General features: G+C 42.8%; 3 protein-coding genes across 5 annotated transcripts; all 3 read left to right on the forward strand.

Annotated features, from left to right (window-relative positions):
* Positions 1-327: 327 nt before the first annotated feature.
* Positions 328-3285, forward strand: hoxa11a (homeobox A11a). 3 transcript variants are annotated; one of them, XR_003295288.1, is made up of 3 exons: positions 328-1142; positions 1936-3037; positions 3142-3285. XR_003295288.1 is itself a non-coding variant. In XM_026300181.1 (2 exons), exons 1-2 carry the CDS (start codon positions 482-484, stop codon positions 2166-2168), a joined length of 894 nt encoding a protein of 297 aa, XP_026155966.1. In that variant the 5' UTR covers positions 328-481; the 3' UTR covers positions 2169-3285. The 3 variants fall into 3 exon arrangements, 1 of the variants encoding a protein (XP_026155966.1); XR_003295289.1 differs by having other exon boundaries at positions 1936-3012; XM_026300181.1 differs by having other exon boundaries at positions 1936-3285.
* Positions 3286-4381: 1096 nt separating this feature from the next.
* On the forward strand, positions 4382-10444 carry LOC113126224 (homeobox protein Hox-A10). The gene is made up of 3 exons (XM_026300179.2): positions 4382-4498; positions 7683-8690; positions 9448-10444. The coding sequence occupies exons 2-3, from the start codon at positions 7826-7828 to the stop codon at positions 9720-9722; spliced, it is 1140 nt and encodes a 379-aa protein (XP_026155964.1). The 5' UTR covers positions 4382-4498; positions 7683-7825; the 3' UTR covers positions 9723-10444.
* Positions 10445-10912: 468 nt separating this feature from the next.
* On the forward strand, positions 10913-16606 carry hoxa9a (homeobox A9a). Its single transcript, XM_026299677.2, has 2 exons — positions 10913-14683; positions 15052-16606. The coding sequence occupies exons 1-2, from the start codon at positions 14131-14133 to the stop codon at positions 15291-15293; spliced, it is 795 nt and encodes a 264-aa protein (XP_026155462.1). The 5' UTR covers positions 10913-14130; the 3' UTR covers positions 15294-16606.
* The last annotated feature ends 617 nt before the right edge of the window (positions 16607-17223 follow it).

Raw genomic sequence — 17223 nt, forward strand, 5'->3', positions numbered from 1 at the left:
ACGTACACAGATCATATGGGTTGCTGACATTTGTATTTTGGATAAAGCCTAGACTGAAATCCCATTGCTGTGCTTAAAAAGACAACGTTTAGTTATCCCTTTCTCTTCTCCTGACTTAGTTGCATGTTAAGGAATTCGTTTTAAGCCTTCATGGCGATAAACCAGCAATGTCAAGCGTTAGGACACACAGCAGTCATGCCTCTTACATTCCTACACACACACACTTTCTTTTTCCTATATACAGGCAGGCACGCACACACACACACGGACTGAAAATCTGTCAATTTCTGCCGCGTGGTCACGTGACCTCCTCGTCCGTGGAGTGGATGGAGATGGCTCTCCACGTCAGCCTACGTCTCCAAATTTCTGCTTAGCGAACCTGCTTCAAAGAGGAAAGAGGCACGGCGCTTCAGAGCCATGTTCAGGGCGGTTATAGAAGAACCTAACCCTAACATAGAGTTATAGTAGAGGGTGAACTACGATGATGGATTTTGACGAGAGGGTCCCGGTCGGATCGAACATGTATCTGCCTAGTTGCACTTATTATGTGTCTGCGGGGGCTGATTTCTCCGGTCTTCCGTCGTTTTTATCCCAGACCCCGTCCACCCGCCCTATGACATACTCTTACTCCTCTAACCTGCCGCAGGTCCAACCCGTCAGAGAGGTGACGTTCAGGGACTATGCCGCCATTGATGCGTCGGGTAAATGGCCGCACCGGGGGAACTTGCCCCAGTGTTACCCCAGTGCGGAGGACATGGTGCACCGGGACTGTCTGTCGGCACAAACAGCCGTGGTAGGAGACGTATTCGGTAAAAATAGCTCCGCTGCCGCCGCGTACCACCACCACCACCACCACCACCATACAAGCCCTGGATCCACTGCTTCCAATTTCTACGGGAACGTGGGCAGAAATGGCGTGTTGCCACAAGCCTTCGATCAGTTTTACGAGACTGCGTACGGGAATGCATCGGAGAGCTCCTCCACAAATGGCTACTCAGGGGACAAACCAGCGAGCAAGCAGCCCAGCTCGGTGCCGGATGAGGCACCGTCGTGCCGGGACACCGAAGCAAAGGAGCCCCGGGATGAGACAAGCAGCCCTGAGTTATCTTCCGGCAACAATGAGGACAAATCCAGCAGCACCAGTACGTATTAAAGTCAGCGCCTTGGTTATGAGAGAAAGTTTGCAATCTTGTGCGCTGCAGTTAAAAATTTTATATGCTGTTTTATAAGCATATAAGGTTTATAGAGGGCCTGTAGACCCCCCACCCCCAACAAAAGTTTGTTATAAACTGCAGGATCACGTGTTTGGAATTGAAATTGGCCGTGAAAGACATCAGGCCAGTGATTTTTCTATAACACTCCCTGACGTTTCCTAAAGCAGCCAGTTATAACGTAATCGCGCGTGTATACGTGCCTTAATTCAATATATTATAAACGTGTCTATTTCACGGTTTCTTAGCGTTAAAAGAGCAGTTGCATGTTATTAGGGTGGTGCCTCTGGTTTCGGATTTAGCAAACATGAACCCTTGTGCAGTGTAGTGCCTGCTCCCTCTTCTACATCGCCCCTTTATGTCTTTTATAAAGCCTATATTTTCCTATGAGCACACTCCCCTTTTCCTGTGGCCATTATTTGCTTATATTTGTAAGTGAGCTCGTTGTTTTTATTTCCTAGAAAAGGTCAAAGCCCTGAGTATTGTCTAGCAAACCATCAGTGAAAGGTTTGGTAATCTTCCCAATGTAATATAATATCAATAGCCTGTGTGACATTTGAAATGTAGAAATGGGAATTATGTTATTAAAGCTTTAAGTAGAGGAAATCCGCTCATGCGTAATTTGAGTAACATCAGAGGCATATAAATCTTTTTGTAGTCATGGCTGGTTTGAAGTGTTTATATATTCTCTGACCGGTGTGCTCTCTCTTTTTCTGCCTTCCAGCTGGACAGAGGACTCGCAAGAAAAGGTGTCCTTATTCCAAATATCAGATCAGAGAACTTGAAAGAGAATTCTTTTTCAGTGTGTACATCAACAAGGAGAAACGCCTGCAACTGTCGCGGATGCTCAACCTCACCGACCGACAAGTGAAGATTTGGTTCCAGAACCGTCGCATGAAGGAGAAGAAACTGAACAGAGATAGATTACAATATTATACATCCAATCCTCTGCTTTAGGGGTCAAAACAGCACCGTCACAGTTCAAATAGTCCTCTGCTCGGGGACTGACCTCGTTTACAGACTGACTGACTCTCCGGCTGTGACTCTGTACATTGTGTACCACAATGACCGAGACAGCAGCAACAACAACATTGCTCAGTGGTTAATTTCAAGTTCGAGGACAGCAGTATCCTGTGATCTGAGTTACCTGCAGACTGAGCATGAATTAAGTCAGTCTGTGGAAAAATGTTAGAAAAGGATTTTTAATCCTCTTCAAGACTTTTGCGTGCGAAGGCCCGTATTAATATTATTGTAACTCACGGACGTCTTGTTTAGTTTTTGTTTTTCACGCGGGTAAAAAAAAAAAGTCACTGATTGAGTGGCCCAGTGTATTTTGTAATCAAAAGATGTATTTTACTTGTTTTTGTTTTTAATATCAGGAAAGTGGTAAATTTAGGATGATGGTGATTATGTGACTGAATCTACATTGGTGTGACCAAATAATGAGTCCGAAAGGATGAGAATGTAATGTTTCTGTTTTGTGTGCCTATTTATTTTGTAGCCACTAGTTTACTATCTCCTTTAATGCCACGGCCAACCAAGCAAAGTCTATTATTTCATTATTACAGAGACGTTATTGGGATTCGTGTTGCGTCTGGGCTGACCTCAAAACAAGCTTTTCTCGTCTCTCTTGTAGAATGAGGGCTGAATATTTATACTTTGCGTATCTTTCAATACCCAAATCTGTGTTGCCCTTTTGATTCTTTTTTTTTCCTTTTGAGACTATCAGTCGAGTATTGACAATGCAGGCCAAACCAGAGAGATAAGCTTGTCCACTGGATCCGTGTGGAGTTGCACTGAGGTATGCGCCCAACATATTCACACAGGTAGGCTGTATACGTAGTTGGGCCTCTTCGGTCTAATGTTGATACGTATAACTGAATGTTTTTTTTTTTCTTTTTCATGACTGGTGATCCTTTGGTGCTCGCAGTCTCAAGAAAATTGAAGGCTACATTTTCAAGTGTCCTGTCAGGGCAAGGCTGGTCAGGGTCATCGCATTGAATCAATTGCTTGATATGCCCAAACTCTTGTGTATTCTACTATATTTCCAAATAAATAAAAAAAACCGAAAAGATTATTGGGGAAAATATTTCTGTGTGTTTTTGTTTTATATGCTTTTTACTTTTTTTCCTTTTTTAAAAAATTAGATCTGGTGAATAAAAAGCGCACGTGAAGCATTTTACGCACGCAAATTTACTAAATTAAGCTCACTACTTCAGGAGAATTGTCACAATTACATGCCTGAGTACGTGGAAAACAACTAAATAAACTCAAGTGCAGCAGCTGTTAGGGCTCAACTGCAAATTAATTGTTTTATGTTTGAGGATAAAAGTTAATAAAGTCACAAATGAAATTAAAAAGCTGTCAGTTCTTGTTTAGATTTCGTGGTTAGATATCTAACTATAGATACGAAAGAGAAAATAGATAGAAAATGTTCTCAAGTTGTTTTCTGATTTGTTTGAACATTTCTCGTATTATTTTGAGCCATGTAATATATTTTATATCTCTTGCCTTCCATGTGAAGAAAGTCATGATCATTGAACCAGTGTAAGTAGTTTATAGGTCCACCTTTTCCCATAACATTTATTGCTGCCAAACATTCAGCATTTCATCATGTGCACTTAGTTTCCTCTTCGTTGCTCATCCTCTCTTTCTTTCTGTGTATTCTCTGTGTGCAAGCTGTCATTTCGCTGGTTGTCTTTGGAAACACTGTTCCAGCAGCGTTCTCCTTTGGCGTGGGGTCGCCATATTTGCTGCTGTTATCGCTGTGTTTATGGGAGCTAGCCGCAGCGCATTGGCGTTCATATATGACAGTCAAAAGGGCCATAAACGCGGGGAGAGAGGCTGAAGTTTATGGTTGCCTCTCTCTGCCATAGTCCGGTCTTGCCTTGCGCATCCTTTACTGCGCGCTGGAATTCCGTCCCTAATTACGGGACATCCTCCCCGTTGCCGCAGCAACGCGGCCATAAAAGCTGTCTGAGAGTCTGGAGCATTTGTACAATTGGAGTGTAGTGCAATAAACCGTCTGAGACCCAAGGTTATTAACTGTTACCAAGGAGGCGAGAGCAACGGCAGAGAGAGGACGGACAGGAAAAGCCTCTGCTTGTGCGCTGCATCGACTTCAGTTGGAGACGCTTTCTCCCTCATACAGGGTTGTCCACCTCGAATCACTGTAGTGGCAAAGGCTGCATTCAGGACTAGACTCTCCTCTACCACCGGGCGGCGCTATTGGGACCAATGTCATGGCCGTGGATCTTTTCCTTCAAGCTTACTTCAAATTCACGCAGGTAAAACTTGTCGGAGCAGCCTAGAGCTTGAATTGTTCGCTCTGCTGCAAGAACAAACCTTCTTTATGTTCGACGTTTAGACTCTTTTGCATGCGGGGCCTGCGGGTTTGAGACAGAAGCCGTTTTGTGTTTAGTTTTCCACCTTTCTCCGTGGAGCTTATTGGTTTGTGCTGCAGTGAGAGTCTTCCTGGGGGCCCTAATAAGGCAACACATCTGTGCCAAGCCTTCATGCTGCATGTGCTATTCATTTCGCTGAGCTTGAGCTTTTTAATGGTTGAGCACGGCCGGGTTGTACCTGGAGAGATCTGCAGCTCCATCCAATCTACCCACAAATGTTTTGGATTTAGGAAAGTCTGCCTTAATGATTAAAATGGCTACAGTTTTGTATGTTAACGATACAACAGTAAGCAGTGGGTGCTGGATACAAAACAAGTGATTTTATTCTTCAGATGGTTCTCATGCTAATGCAGCTCATCTTAAATCACAGCAGCTGGGTTCACTGCTCATTCCTCTCCGTCTCCCTCCGTTTCAACGAATCCACTAACAGCATTTGACGTCCTTCCAAAACACATACTCTGTACGTGCCAAGCGTATAAAGGCTCTTATTAGGCAAAGACGATTTGATTGTGATAGAGCAGCAATCACGTCTCTCCTTTCCTTCCTGTCATAGACACAGATCTATGCTAGGAAGCTGTTTGGTGTCGGTTCAAGTGTCGAGTGGCTATTCTGGACCTTAATGCGTGTGGAACGAGTCTCTTTCTCCTTTGTCTCTCGTGAAAAATAAATGCTTCCGCTGGATGTAATAAAACTCCGCATTATTGTTCATAACTGCACTCGAGACGAACATGATACGAGTCAAACGGCCTCATCGGTTACGATTATATGGGCCTGATCAAAGCCAGTGGTCAGAGTAAACTGTTTGGAGGATATAATAGCTGGACAGCTGTGAAAATGAAGATTTAATAGCTACAATTAATAACTGTAACACAAAGATATCGATAGACCCCCGTGCCATTACAACACCAGGAAGTGTGCAGGCCAAAACAATTTAATACTGGGCGCACATAATTAATTGATGTATTCAGTTTCCTTAAGGGCTCCAATGTCGTATAAGCAACAGGCCACTGAGGGGAAGCTCACACAGACTTTGGAGCTGTAGCTGTTAGTTGTCTGTATTTAGCAGACTAACACTGTAGTGAATTATTTGATTGTTTTGACAGAATGTGTTTGGCGCTCGGCCTCGCTCATCTCAGAAAATACTCCGCATTGTGCATGTTTCTGTCCTTTCGCTTTTGAAACGGGTTATTGTATTATATTCGTATACACATAAAAAAAGCAACCTAGAACCAAGTTGAAATGAGTGGAGTTATATGAAATATATGCGTTCTCAGGAGCAGCGATTGACAAATGTCCAGTGTGGACCCGCTACAATCTGAGCCAGTCTACACAAATGAGCTGTCAATGACAGGCCGTATGAAAATCTAAATGGACTCAATTTATGAATTTCCCTCAAATTTCCTCATTTCAGTACAACAGGCGGCAAACAAACCCGGGGCGGGGGGGCAGCGGCCACCTGGGCCTGGTAATGGCAAAGCTGGCTGAGATTACCTTCAACCTGGAGAGAGCAATAGAACGCACATGGCCAAGGACACTACGAAATGGAAGGAGAGTTTTATTGTGGACCTTATTGCACCAAATTGGACCGACTGGATGACTTGTATGTGCAAGCCCACATGCTGCTCTGCTGTGACACACCGTGACTGTTTCCCTCATAACGCCCTGATCAATGTTTTGGCAGTTTCACCTATTAAAATGTGCCCAGTAATTATTTGTTTGTGAAATGCAGATAAATGCAACAGAAAAGCAAAGTAATATAAACAAACAGTATCTTTGCTCTAACAGCATTTTCCTACTAGAACCAATCTACATACTGAGTTTTTCGTGTTGTGCGTAATGACTGTTCGGGTGGAGATTAACTTTCCAGATTTCCAGATGCAGTATTAGTGGAAAAAAAACAACACGGAAAGCAGTTACTAATATAAATCCCAATTTCAAATATATATATGAGAAATATACTATTATGTTTTTGTTTATGTTTTTGAGTTATAAAATTCTATCTCTACTAGTTTTATACATCATTTAGAGAAATACTTTCCTAATACAGGCTTTAATGAAGTTGCAGTTTCTTTTTGGAAATTGCTGTGTGTCCTATCATGTTAAGTATTTCAGGATTTTTACGTTTTAAAGGTCCAATACGTTGTCAAATATTTCATTAGTTTTTTTTAAATTGTTTTCTAGACATTTTTTTCGTTATATCAATCACTTTTCTTTTATAAAGGAACTGCTTTTTCTTTAATCACACGGAATAGTTTCTCTAATCTTAGTGATTTCTACATATTTCAATTGTAGTCCAAACTTTTAATTTGAATTGTTGATGCCTGATGTAATACAGTCATTTCGGGAGCGCAAACAGGCAGTTAAACAGTGGAAACGTGTCGGAAAAATCCCTAAACAAAAATCTTAAAAAACAAACCAAAAGTATGATGTCGCATATTACTCTGCATCTTCAGTTCAGCATTAATCTTAGCACCTTAGTGCGGAAGTGACAGTCCTCAGGCTAAAGGATGCACCATTTAAAAGTGCTTATTGCCAAGTCATTTTGCCAAAGGCAAATTCTCCATGCAGTTAAAAACGCTTTATTACCAGTAAGTCCCATGGCTTTGTTGTTTTATGTCTTTGTTGGTGGGTTTCAGCAGCCCCATACTTTTAAACTTGATTTGCCACCTTAAGTCAATATTTCCTTAATGTAAGACAGTATATTTACTCTGGTTGAAGCGAAAAGCAGTTGTTATTTTTTTTATCTTTGAAACCTCCACGTTAGTTAGTTAGTATGTAGTCAGTCTGTTTTTATAAATCTGAAGCTTCTGAGTGTATTGCATCTGTAGCTGAGCTGTGCGGCGTAGATGTGGTTTGCGTATAAAGGAACAATCGGTTTGTACAGTTGATCCGTGTTCCGCGAGGCAGTTTGCGGAAGGCATCGGTGTGTTTCAATTGTTTTATAGAAAATATATTGTCAAGCTTCGGGTTGTGTTGGACCTCGCCCCTTATACGGGGTAATGGTGGTGCATTAAGGCGAGGTGTGCGAACACACTGATTGCTGTGCTGTCTCCTTTCTCTACCTCAGCTCCATGATGGATGTATAGCTAAGCGGCTACGTAGCCTTGGAGTGGGAGGGACTGCCCGTCTTCAAGCGTTTCCATTGGTTTTACAGTCCTTACGGCGGAGAGGGGGTGCCTCTAATCACAGCCAGCATGTTTTGCACAAGAAATGTCAGCCAGAAAGGGTTATCTTCTCCCTTCGCCAAAATACACCACAATAATGTCATGTTCGGACAGCCCGTCAGGAAATGCGTTTTTAGTGGATTCTCTGATCAGTGGCCGCAACGACAGCGGCGGAGGTCACTACACAGGGAGCGCGGTGTGCGTACCTCATAGCACCGCCACAGAAGTGCCTTATGGACTACACAACTATGGATACTTCCCAGGTATGGGTAAACGGACCGAGGTGGGTCCCCAGAACCTGGTTGGTGCCTCAGGCGCGTATATGTCCAGCATGGAGATGTGGATGGACGCGCAGAGGTCATGTCGAATGGACCAAGAGCACCCGGTAGGTCCCCAGGTCGCACCCTGCTCATTCCCGCAGAACATCAAGGAAGAGAGCACTTACTGCCTGTATGAGCAGCCGAAGTGCCCTAAAGCCTCCACCGCCGAAGACCTTACATATTCGAGATTAACTACAGCTGGTCTTGGGTCGAATTCTTGTACAGTTACCGATGGCGGCGGCGGCGGGGGCTCAGTGCCTGTGCCGGGCTACTTCCGCTTGTCTCAGACGCACGCACATTCTCATAAACTTTACAACACCAACGGCCCCCAGCCGAACCCTTCCCATTCTCATTTTGGCCTACACCCCACTGCTCCTGCTCGTTTCCACACGCCACCAACCTCGACTTCTGTTCCAGCCACGGCTCAGGAAGGGAGGAACACCGATGAGCCCGTATCCTCGGGAAAAGCAGACCTGCAGCCCCATGCTGCACCGGGGACCGAGGAGGCGCGCGAATCCTCGGATGCAGAAGTCTCCTCAGCGGACGAGACGGACGAACATGACAAAGATAGACCAGCAAAACCCACTAAAGGTAATCTCAGTTTATCATAGGTGTGGTTTTGCACTCTTTGCATGCAGGTAGAGTGACGCCTTTTAATGGCGCCTATCAAGTTTTGTTTTTACTGGTTAGGCAAGTCAAGACACATGTCTGAAAACTTTGCATTTACAAATGACTGTTCGTCTCTGGCCTAATTACCTTAAGACTGTACTGTACCCTAATACATTGTACGTCCAAACGTACAATGCGTAAAATATAAAAAACTAGCCAAGGGTTATAGGATAGAGCTTGATTTGGTGTAATTATTCAACCCTACAGTGAGACATGACATTAAAGAATTGTTTTTATTAATACGTTATATTAAATGTATATACCTGTAGCCTTTGGCAGTATATTTCGACCGCTGTGGAAGACATAGCAGCCTCCATAGGCCTACGGGCATCAATATACGTTGCTATATTTTTATGTTCCATACTGTGTCTATGATCTTGCACCTTTTATGATACTGAAATATTTTTGTTTCACCTTGGGAAATGTTGCATGCAGCTTTATGTAATTATTTCTAACTGTCATTGGCACGTTTCCACTGTGAGTCTGGTGTGTCAAAAAAAGACGCATAAGACGCACACAGGTCCTGTTATTAGCGTAATATTTGCACAGTGCACACACACATCCAAATGCTCTGCTACTATGCATCACACACGTATACACACACACATATACACACACACACCCTACAGTCCTTCATGTTGCAGTGCGTAAAACCATGTATATTTGCCATTTTCTTTAGGAGACACAAAAAGTGAAAATATGGCCAACTGGCTGACAGCAAAAAGCGGCCGGAAAAAACGCTGTCCATACACCAAACACCAGACACTGGAGCTGGAGAAGGAGTTCCTCTTCAACATGTACCTGACCCGAGAGCGCCGCCTAGAGATCAGTAAAAGCGTCCACCTGACGGACAGACAGGTTAAAATCTGGTTCCAGAACCGCAGGATGAAACTTAAGAAAATGACGCGGGAGAACAGGATCCGGGAGCTCACTTCCAACTACGGATTTTCGTGATGAACAAGGTGATCAGATTGAAATGGAAGAATAGGAATGAAATCAATGACACCCCCTCCTCCTCCTCCTCCAGTCCCTGACGCTCCCACACCACTTTGTCCACATAATGACTCGTTTCACTGTGGGGTACAACTTTCTTTTATTTGCAGACACGCTTAATGTTACTGCACCGTCCGCTGTGAGCTACTGAAATAAGAAAAAGGCAAAAATGGAGCGTGGTTGGTGCTATCTGATTGTTTTCTGGTGTGTTCTGTATTGTCACTTCTGTCGTATGGTTGGATAGTGTCGTCAGTGGAGTTAAATCAATGCAATTAAAAAAAAAACACGGTCGTGTACTGGAAGGTGGCTTAAATCGTCCCTATTCCTCTCACTGCTGGCAAATATTCTCGTCCCAAATCCACTCAAAAACAGGATTTGTTTTTTTAAATTGGGGTTGCATTGTATACAGTTTTTCCGTTTTTATTTTACCAACCTAAACCACTCTGGATTGTAATGCCCATGTATCACACAAAGGAAGAATAATTCACCTATGACCATTAGATGTAGTCTACTTTGTTATGGACCTATTCTATGTATGAGCTAAATGTTTAAACTCAATCTTTATTCACGTTGAGGACGTTTACACAGAAACGGTGCGTAAAGTGAAAGAGATGTTTTTATTGTATATTTCTGTGTACATATGACTGTGTTTTGTGTAATGCTTAATAAATTATCAGCTCGCATTGAGGTGTAGCTGTTTGTATTATTGCATTAGTGATTTATTTTTTTAATTTTATTTTTACTCAAAGTGTATTAGAAGGAAGGAGGGAAAGGGGTTTAAAATTTAAAATCCACAAATATTATGTGCTCCTCCACTGGCGATTCACTTTCACTTTTACTTTTTTTTTTTTTTGCTTCCAGGGGCTAATGTAATGGCCATCGGAAATAATTAAGATATTAGGCTATAAGCCGACTAGCAGCATGCCCAGCCGGCTATTGTAGAGTTTTATGACTGGCTGGTATATGAGGTTTCTCCCTCTCCTCTAAGAGCAGCTTCAGTCGTGGGAGAGTCTTTCAGACGGAGAGGAGGCCCGGCTCTCAGCTAGAAATCTGAACTGTACTGGTACACCATGGATAAAACATTACTTTCTGCTCTCGATTGGAAACACTAGGATTAACATTTGGATACTGGGGTAAGTCCATTCATCATTGTCAATTTATCCCTTTTGCGCCTTGTTGCTGTGGCTTCACTATAGTGTGAACAATACAGTTGTACTTTCTCAATACAGACGCTTTTGTGGACACTTGACGACGGAACCGACAGTGCATTATGAATTGGTTAACTGTGTTTCACTTGAGGCCCGGATCGACTGTCGAGTGGTTTAGGTAGTTTCATGTTGTTGGGGTCCATTTCTAACTCTGCAACATGAAACTGTCTTAATTGCCCCAGTTACATACATCGAAACCAAAGGGAAAACAAATCAGAGACATACAGATGCTGTGATTTGTTGCAAACTGTGGAGGGCTTGTTTTGGAAGCATGTTACAAACCTGCCTGCCTTATAAATCGGGGAGGAGTGTATTGGTGGCTGTTGTGTAAAGCCTCTTCTCAACCTGTCTCCTGTTTTTTCTTCAGATTTCACTTCTTCACTTCTTCTTTTGTCGTTATAAGAAGCCCGAGTGAGCATGTGTGCTGAATTTAAACGTGGTCAAAGCTGAGCTGCAGTATGCATTGTGGACTTGGGATTAAGTGTAAAGCCGTGAGTGTTTTCCGTGAGTAGTAGTGACGCAGACACGCCAGACAAGGCCTCGGTTACGACCACTGCAGTGGAGGGGAAGGGGAAGGTGAATGGGGCAACAGCGACCTCCGTGGGCAGTGAGACCGGATGCTTCCGCTGCGCAATAGTGTCTCAGACAAAAGGAGGGGAAGGGCTTTATGGCGATATTTAGATCCGCCAGACAGGCTGTTATCTGCAGAGGCAAAAGAAGTGAATAGCCCCTGCGGTAAACTGGGCGAAAAAACACCCTGATTTAGGTTTACAGCCTGAGAGCCATTGGCATAGTGGCGTGTTTTCCTGCTCTAAAGGTGTTTATCTATTCTAACTTTAGTGCACAAATAGGCTCACAGCCGCCCCTCGGTTTGTTTGATGTCTGTTGGCCAAATAATACGCACCAAAGTACCAGTGAGGTGATAGCCTTCAACTAGAATGCACATTATGGACACCTTATGTCGTTTTCTGTGCTGCTCTTGTTGAATGTAATAGTGAGAACAGAGTGGAGGGAATTCGTACTGAATTGCCTGTGGCCTTGTGGGGTGTCGGCCAAGCCCTCCGTTTATTTGCTGGTAATAAATAAAACACACAGCGTAATATGAGAGAACTCAAGGTTGCTGGTTTGTAGCTCTGCAATGGTGAGCTTAGGTTTACAATATAACATGTAGCTTATGCACACGCACACACACACATACACACGTACACAGTCACGCAATTTACGCAAAATCCAGACTGCGTCTTATGTTGTATGTGTACATACAACTTTTACATGCAGCTCTGATTAGAGTGTGAATTTAGTGTTATCTTTTTTTGTTGTTGACTGAATACAATATATTTTACACCTAAATGCGTTTTGGTGCCATTAGTAGTTTAGAGCTTCGACTAATACACAGCCAATAACCTGTGGGCTTGTTGTTTTCTATAGCGTAATCAAACTTATTTCAATAGCAAGGCCTCATTCGCGCACAGTTTTCTTCTATGTCCCTCTCGTATTTTATTCTTTTTATTTCCTTTATTTTTAACCTGAACCGCCACCGCATACAGTAACATATATTTTAAATGTGCTCGTGTGTTCTCCACTCCTCGCACCATTTCATTTTAAACGGGGGAAACCACAAACACCACATTACTCGTATTTTTAGCTCTATTTAAGTGTAACGTTACACCGAATCGCTGGCTGGTAGCGGGCATTAGAGTTCATTTGTTAATGGCAGTGATGATACCAACATATAGACCAACACGAGTGATAACGGCGGCGCAAATAATAAACGCGTTAAACTGAGAGTCGAGAGACCAGAAACCGGGGTTCAGTATCAGTCTGCTCTTTGGGACCATATTTAATAGGCTACATTTTTGGTTATTGTGCTTGAATCAGTCTGTACGTCCAATTGAATTTTATTTTAAATGAAATTACAGTATTTTAGCTTATATATATTTTTTATTTTATTTTGCAGTTTAGTTGTTCTGCAGCACGCAGTAGGTTACTATATATTTTAATTCATATCGCTTCCTCTAAATGTATTATAATTATTATTGTATTAATTATACATCCTCATGGTTTTACACTGTAATTAGACTTATAGCCTAATAGTGTGAAACTGCAACAAACACAAAGATTAAAAAAAATAAAATACTGCTGTCTTTTTTCTTCCTGTTAATCTACATTAAAGTTTCAGAATAAAATCTTTTCAATTCTCGAGACACAATCTCAATTTCTTTCAGCTACGGGAAAATGCGCATATTCTGCATTATTTTCAGGAAGCGGTATGTATGTAGTAGTGTTGATTAGTGGGTGTTTACCGTGTACCACATTACTGCTGCGTAAAATTCTTGTTCAAATCTGGATTTTTTTTAATCTCTAGTAGGAAAACATGCCCATATGGTAAGCATTAAGATATACTTTGTATTGTAGACCTGCACATGATTATTTTATGGATAAGCAGTGAACTGCAAAAAACTGACCTTTCCAGTATTAGAAATGACCTTTGTTGTTTCTGTTTGGTATTTGAAGGGGATGTCTGATACGGGCCCAACAGGATAAAATATATAAAATCCAGACGTGATTCCAGATGAATACATTGTCTGAGTTTCACGTTGCAAAGTTTTTATAATATAGTGGTTAAAATATGTTTTGGGGAGAAGCAATGGCATAGTGCTTATGTGTCCTATAAAGCACCTCGTAAAATGAAGGCTCCAAAAACGCACTGTAACGTTTTTGGGTAACCTGGGAGAGATTTTAAGAGCTGCAACTGGCTGAAATGCTGTAAAAGATGTTTTTTTTTTCTTCAGCCATTCGTGTTTTGCATCTCACAGATAGCAGATCTTGCACACATGTGGATAATTCTTACCTTTAAAACTAGAGGTTCTTATAGTAGAGGGGTGAGTATTTAATGACCAAAGGGATTGATTTATCCTTTATTGTTCAGCCTTTATGATCACGTGTGTCTCCTACCCAATAGCATGGCAGCCTGTCTCCCCATTACTAGCCCAGTGTAGTTCTCTGTGGGGCCAAGTTGCTACTTGATTTCTTCACATTGTTATTTTGTGAGGCTGGGTTTACTGCGTGTGTATGTGTGTGTGTGGTGTGTGTGCGCGCGTTTTGCTTTTGCATGTATCTGTTGTATGCCTGCGTACATGTGAAAGTATAATTTTTCTGCCATGTCGACATCCGGAACACTGACTAGTTACTACGTCGATTCCCTCATTCTGCCCGAGAGCGAGGAGCTGTCTGTGCCGAGATACTCCTCGGGTCCTGGGCTCCAGCACCCCAGACAGCCCGCTTCCATCAACGACCACAGCGAGCTTGGGACTTGTACCTTCCCGTCCAAACCGCCGGTATTCGGACCGTCATGGAGCCACGTCCCGGCTCAGTTTCCAGGCACCGTCTCCTCCGTTTATCATCACCATTATGGGCATCCCCAAGGCCCGGTCGGTGCAGATACAGATGGCCGCTATCAGTCGTGGCTGCTGGAGCCCATGTCCGGTTCTCTGCCCATGACCGGATTATCCGCGACCCATCACTACGGAATCAAACCGGAGGGTCTGGGAACTCGAGCTGATGGAGCGCTGCCAGCTTCCCACACGGCGCTGCTGCTCACTGATTACGCCAACGGGACGGTGGCGACGGCATCACCGGTGGAAAAGGACGCACTGTCCGGCCAAACTGGGGACATGACCGGCGAGGGAGAAGAGAAACCAGGCCTGGATCCAAGTAAGTCGCTGCAGCGTCCTTTATGTTCGTACTATTTATACCGCAGAAAGCTGAGGATTGGGTGCGCGTCTGAACAGATGCCATTCTGAACGTGCCATTTCCTTATGGGGGGCTGTTAATGGCCCAGCTCCCCTTGCTATATTAGATATCCATTTTTTAAGTGAACGTGAGCAGAGAGCGACAGAAGCAGGGAGCAATGGAGTTGTAAAAGAAGGATGGAGCTGCGTTTGAACATGCATAGCCATGTTTTCCTTATCAGATCAAGAGCTTTATGTTTGACCCAAATTATGACTGTGTGTTTTATTTTTATTTTATTATTATCATTGTACATTTAGCCATTCAGCAGTGTCGCACCTCACTCTTTCCAGATAACCCAGTGTCCAACTGGCTCCATGCGAGTGCCACGAGAAAAAAGCGCTGTCCGTACACCAAGCACCAGATCCTGGAGCTGGAGAAAGAGTTCCTCTTTAACACCTACCTGACCAGGGATCGTAGGTATGAGGTGGCGAGGCTCTTAAACCTCACCGAGAGACAGGTTAAAATCTGGTTTCAGAACCGCAGGATGAAGATGAAGAAGTTTAATAAAGACGGCGCACCAAAAGACGAGTGACTGAACTGTAGATACACAATATTTAGGCTGTTGGCGAGTTTTGTGTGTGAAAGCTCTTAACTCTGCTGGACCTTGTTTTTAAATTTCATTGTCTTATTGTTCTATAGGCTATAACAGAAGCTATTAGGCTTATTTGTCTTGTTAAAAAAAAAGCATGTTGGGCTTCAGTTTGATGCGACTACCTTTATATTGCACAATTTTAACAGTGCCCATACGTTTTTTTTATTATTATTTTTCTTATATTGATTTTAATTAATACCTCGTTACAGTGTCTTAGTTGCCCTGGTCCCTGTGCTTGTTTGTGTATGGATGTTTGTAGCTGTGCGTATTTTCTGATTTGTAGCTCTGTTTGTTGTCTGTCTCAGAGATACCTGCAGCGTAGAGTTTGTATATATTTTATTGTTGTTTCTCCCTTTACTGTTAGAACTACGACAGATGACCATGAGTTTGAATCTAACATTGGAACCATAGAAAAACAGGCTGATCGCTTTTTGAAGTAGGTACATAACCCTCAGAAACCTCGTGAAATGCAAAAGTTAAAAGATATTATAGAAGCTGTATTACATAATTGACTACCTATATGTCTTTCAACTACCTACGTTAACCTATTTTTCCCCCACGGCGGACTGTGATAGATTTGCTTGCATTAGATACTGAACTGTGTCTGAATTTCAGGGAGTAACGTTTTGAAAGGTCATAATGTTTGTTAGTGAAAGAAAATTAAACAAAACACTGTAGGCTACTTATTGAATACCTCACGGTCTGCTGACCGTCTGACTTTTGGTTCACAAATGTAATTTGTACTTTATTTATTAAATAAAACAAATTATATCTGCGAATGCATGCGCGATACGTTCTCATTTAATCGTATATGTTTCAAAACCTCTTGATTTATGATATATTGCTAGAAGGAAAAGCTTTTATCCGGGCGCCTTTTGCACTGCGAAAAAAAAAGAGGTTTACAGTTGTCGGCTAGGTTTTCACACAGGCAAATATACGGGAGATACATAGAGATGCTTGGATATTTTAACACTGCCAATAAACATCTACAGGTTTTTGTAAATATTTTCAAGCATTTTAATTTACAGGAAGCAAGCATACACAGACACACACACACACACACACACACAAGCACAAGCTTATAGGTGAACCTTCATATTTGTGTGTGCGTGTTTGTGTGTTGCTGGGTTGGGGGACAGAGCTGCGACTTGGCAGAGGATGTTAGCTGTATACAGCCATAAAAGACAATTACCGCTATAACTTTTTATGGGGTGCAAAGCGCTGCGAGGCGAGAGGACTCAAAACAAAAAAAAAAAAAAAAAAAAAAAAAAAAAGGGAGAGACATCGAAGGCTTCAGCGGCTGAAGCTCAAAATAATGCAGCCGAGCTCAGACTGGACAAGGCCTCTCAGGCTGGAGCTGCGCCGTCAGCACCATCTGATCACCACTAACAATAAGAAGGAGCAGTTTTGGACAGAATATGTTGTGACATTACTGACTGGGGATTTTTTTGGTTCAGTTTAACATTGGCTATTTCAAATAGAGAGCAGGCCTGGGTTTAGTTTTAAAACATGGCCTCCATGTGTAAGACTGGTTCAAGTCACTGTATGTTGGAGAAGATATTTGACAGAAAGAAACGCAAATAGCAGAAGCAGAAAATCGGATGTGAGCTCACTGCAGAACTGGAAAGTCTCCTCAGCTACAGAAACTGCACGTAATTTAGTTCTCGTTAAGGTCAGCGTAGAAACGGATAGGTTATTGTAGTGAGAAGGTAAGTCTTATACTTCAGTCCAAGCTGGAGGGCTGTTGTGACGCGTTAGTGGACGCAGATGGACCCAAACTTCAAAGGCTCGACCAAAGACAGCGCAATAAAACGCCTGGTCTGCTATGCTGTCTGGCATTCCAGTTTTAATGGCTTTATGGCCGTCCAGA

The sequence above is a fragment of the Mastacembelus armatus genome, chromosome 11 (genome assembly GCF_900324485.2).
Source record: "Mastacembelus armatus chromosome 11, fMasArm1.2, whole genome shotgun sequence".
In the NCBI taxonomy this organism is placed as follows: Eukaryota; Metazoa; Chordata; class Actinopteri; order Synbranchiformes; family Mastacembelidae; genus Mastacembelus; species Mastacembelus armatus.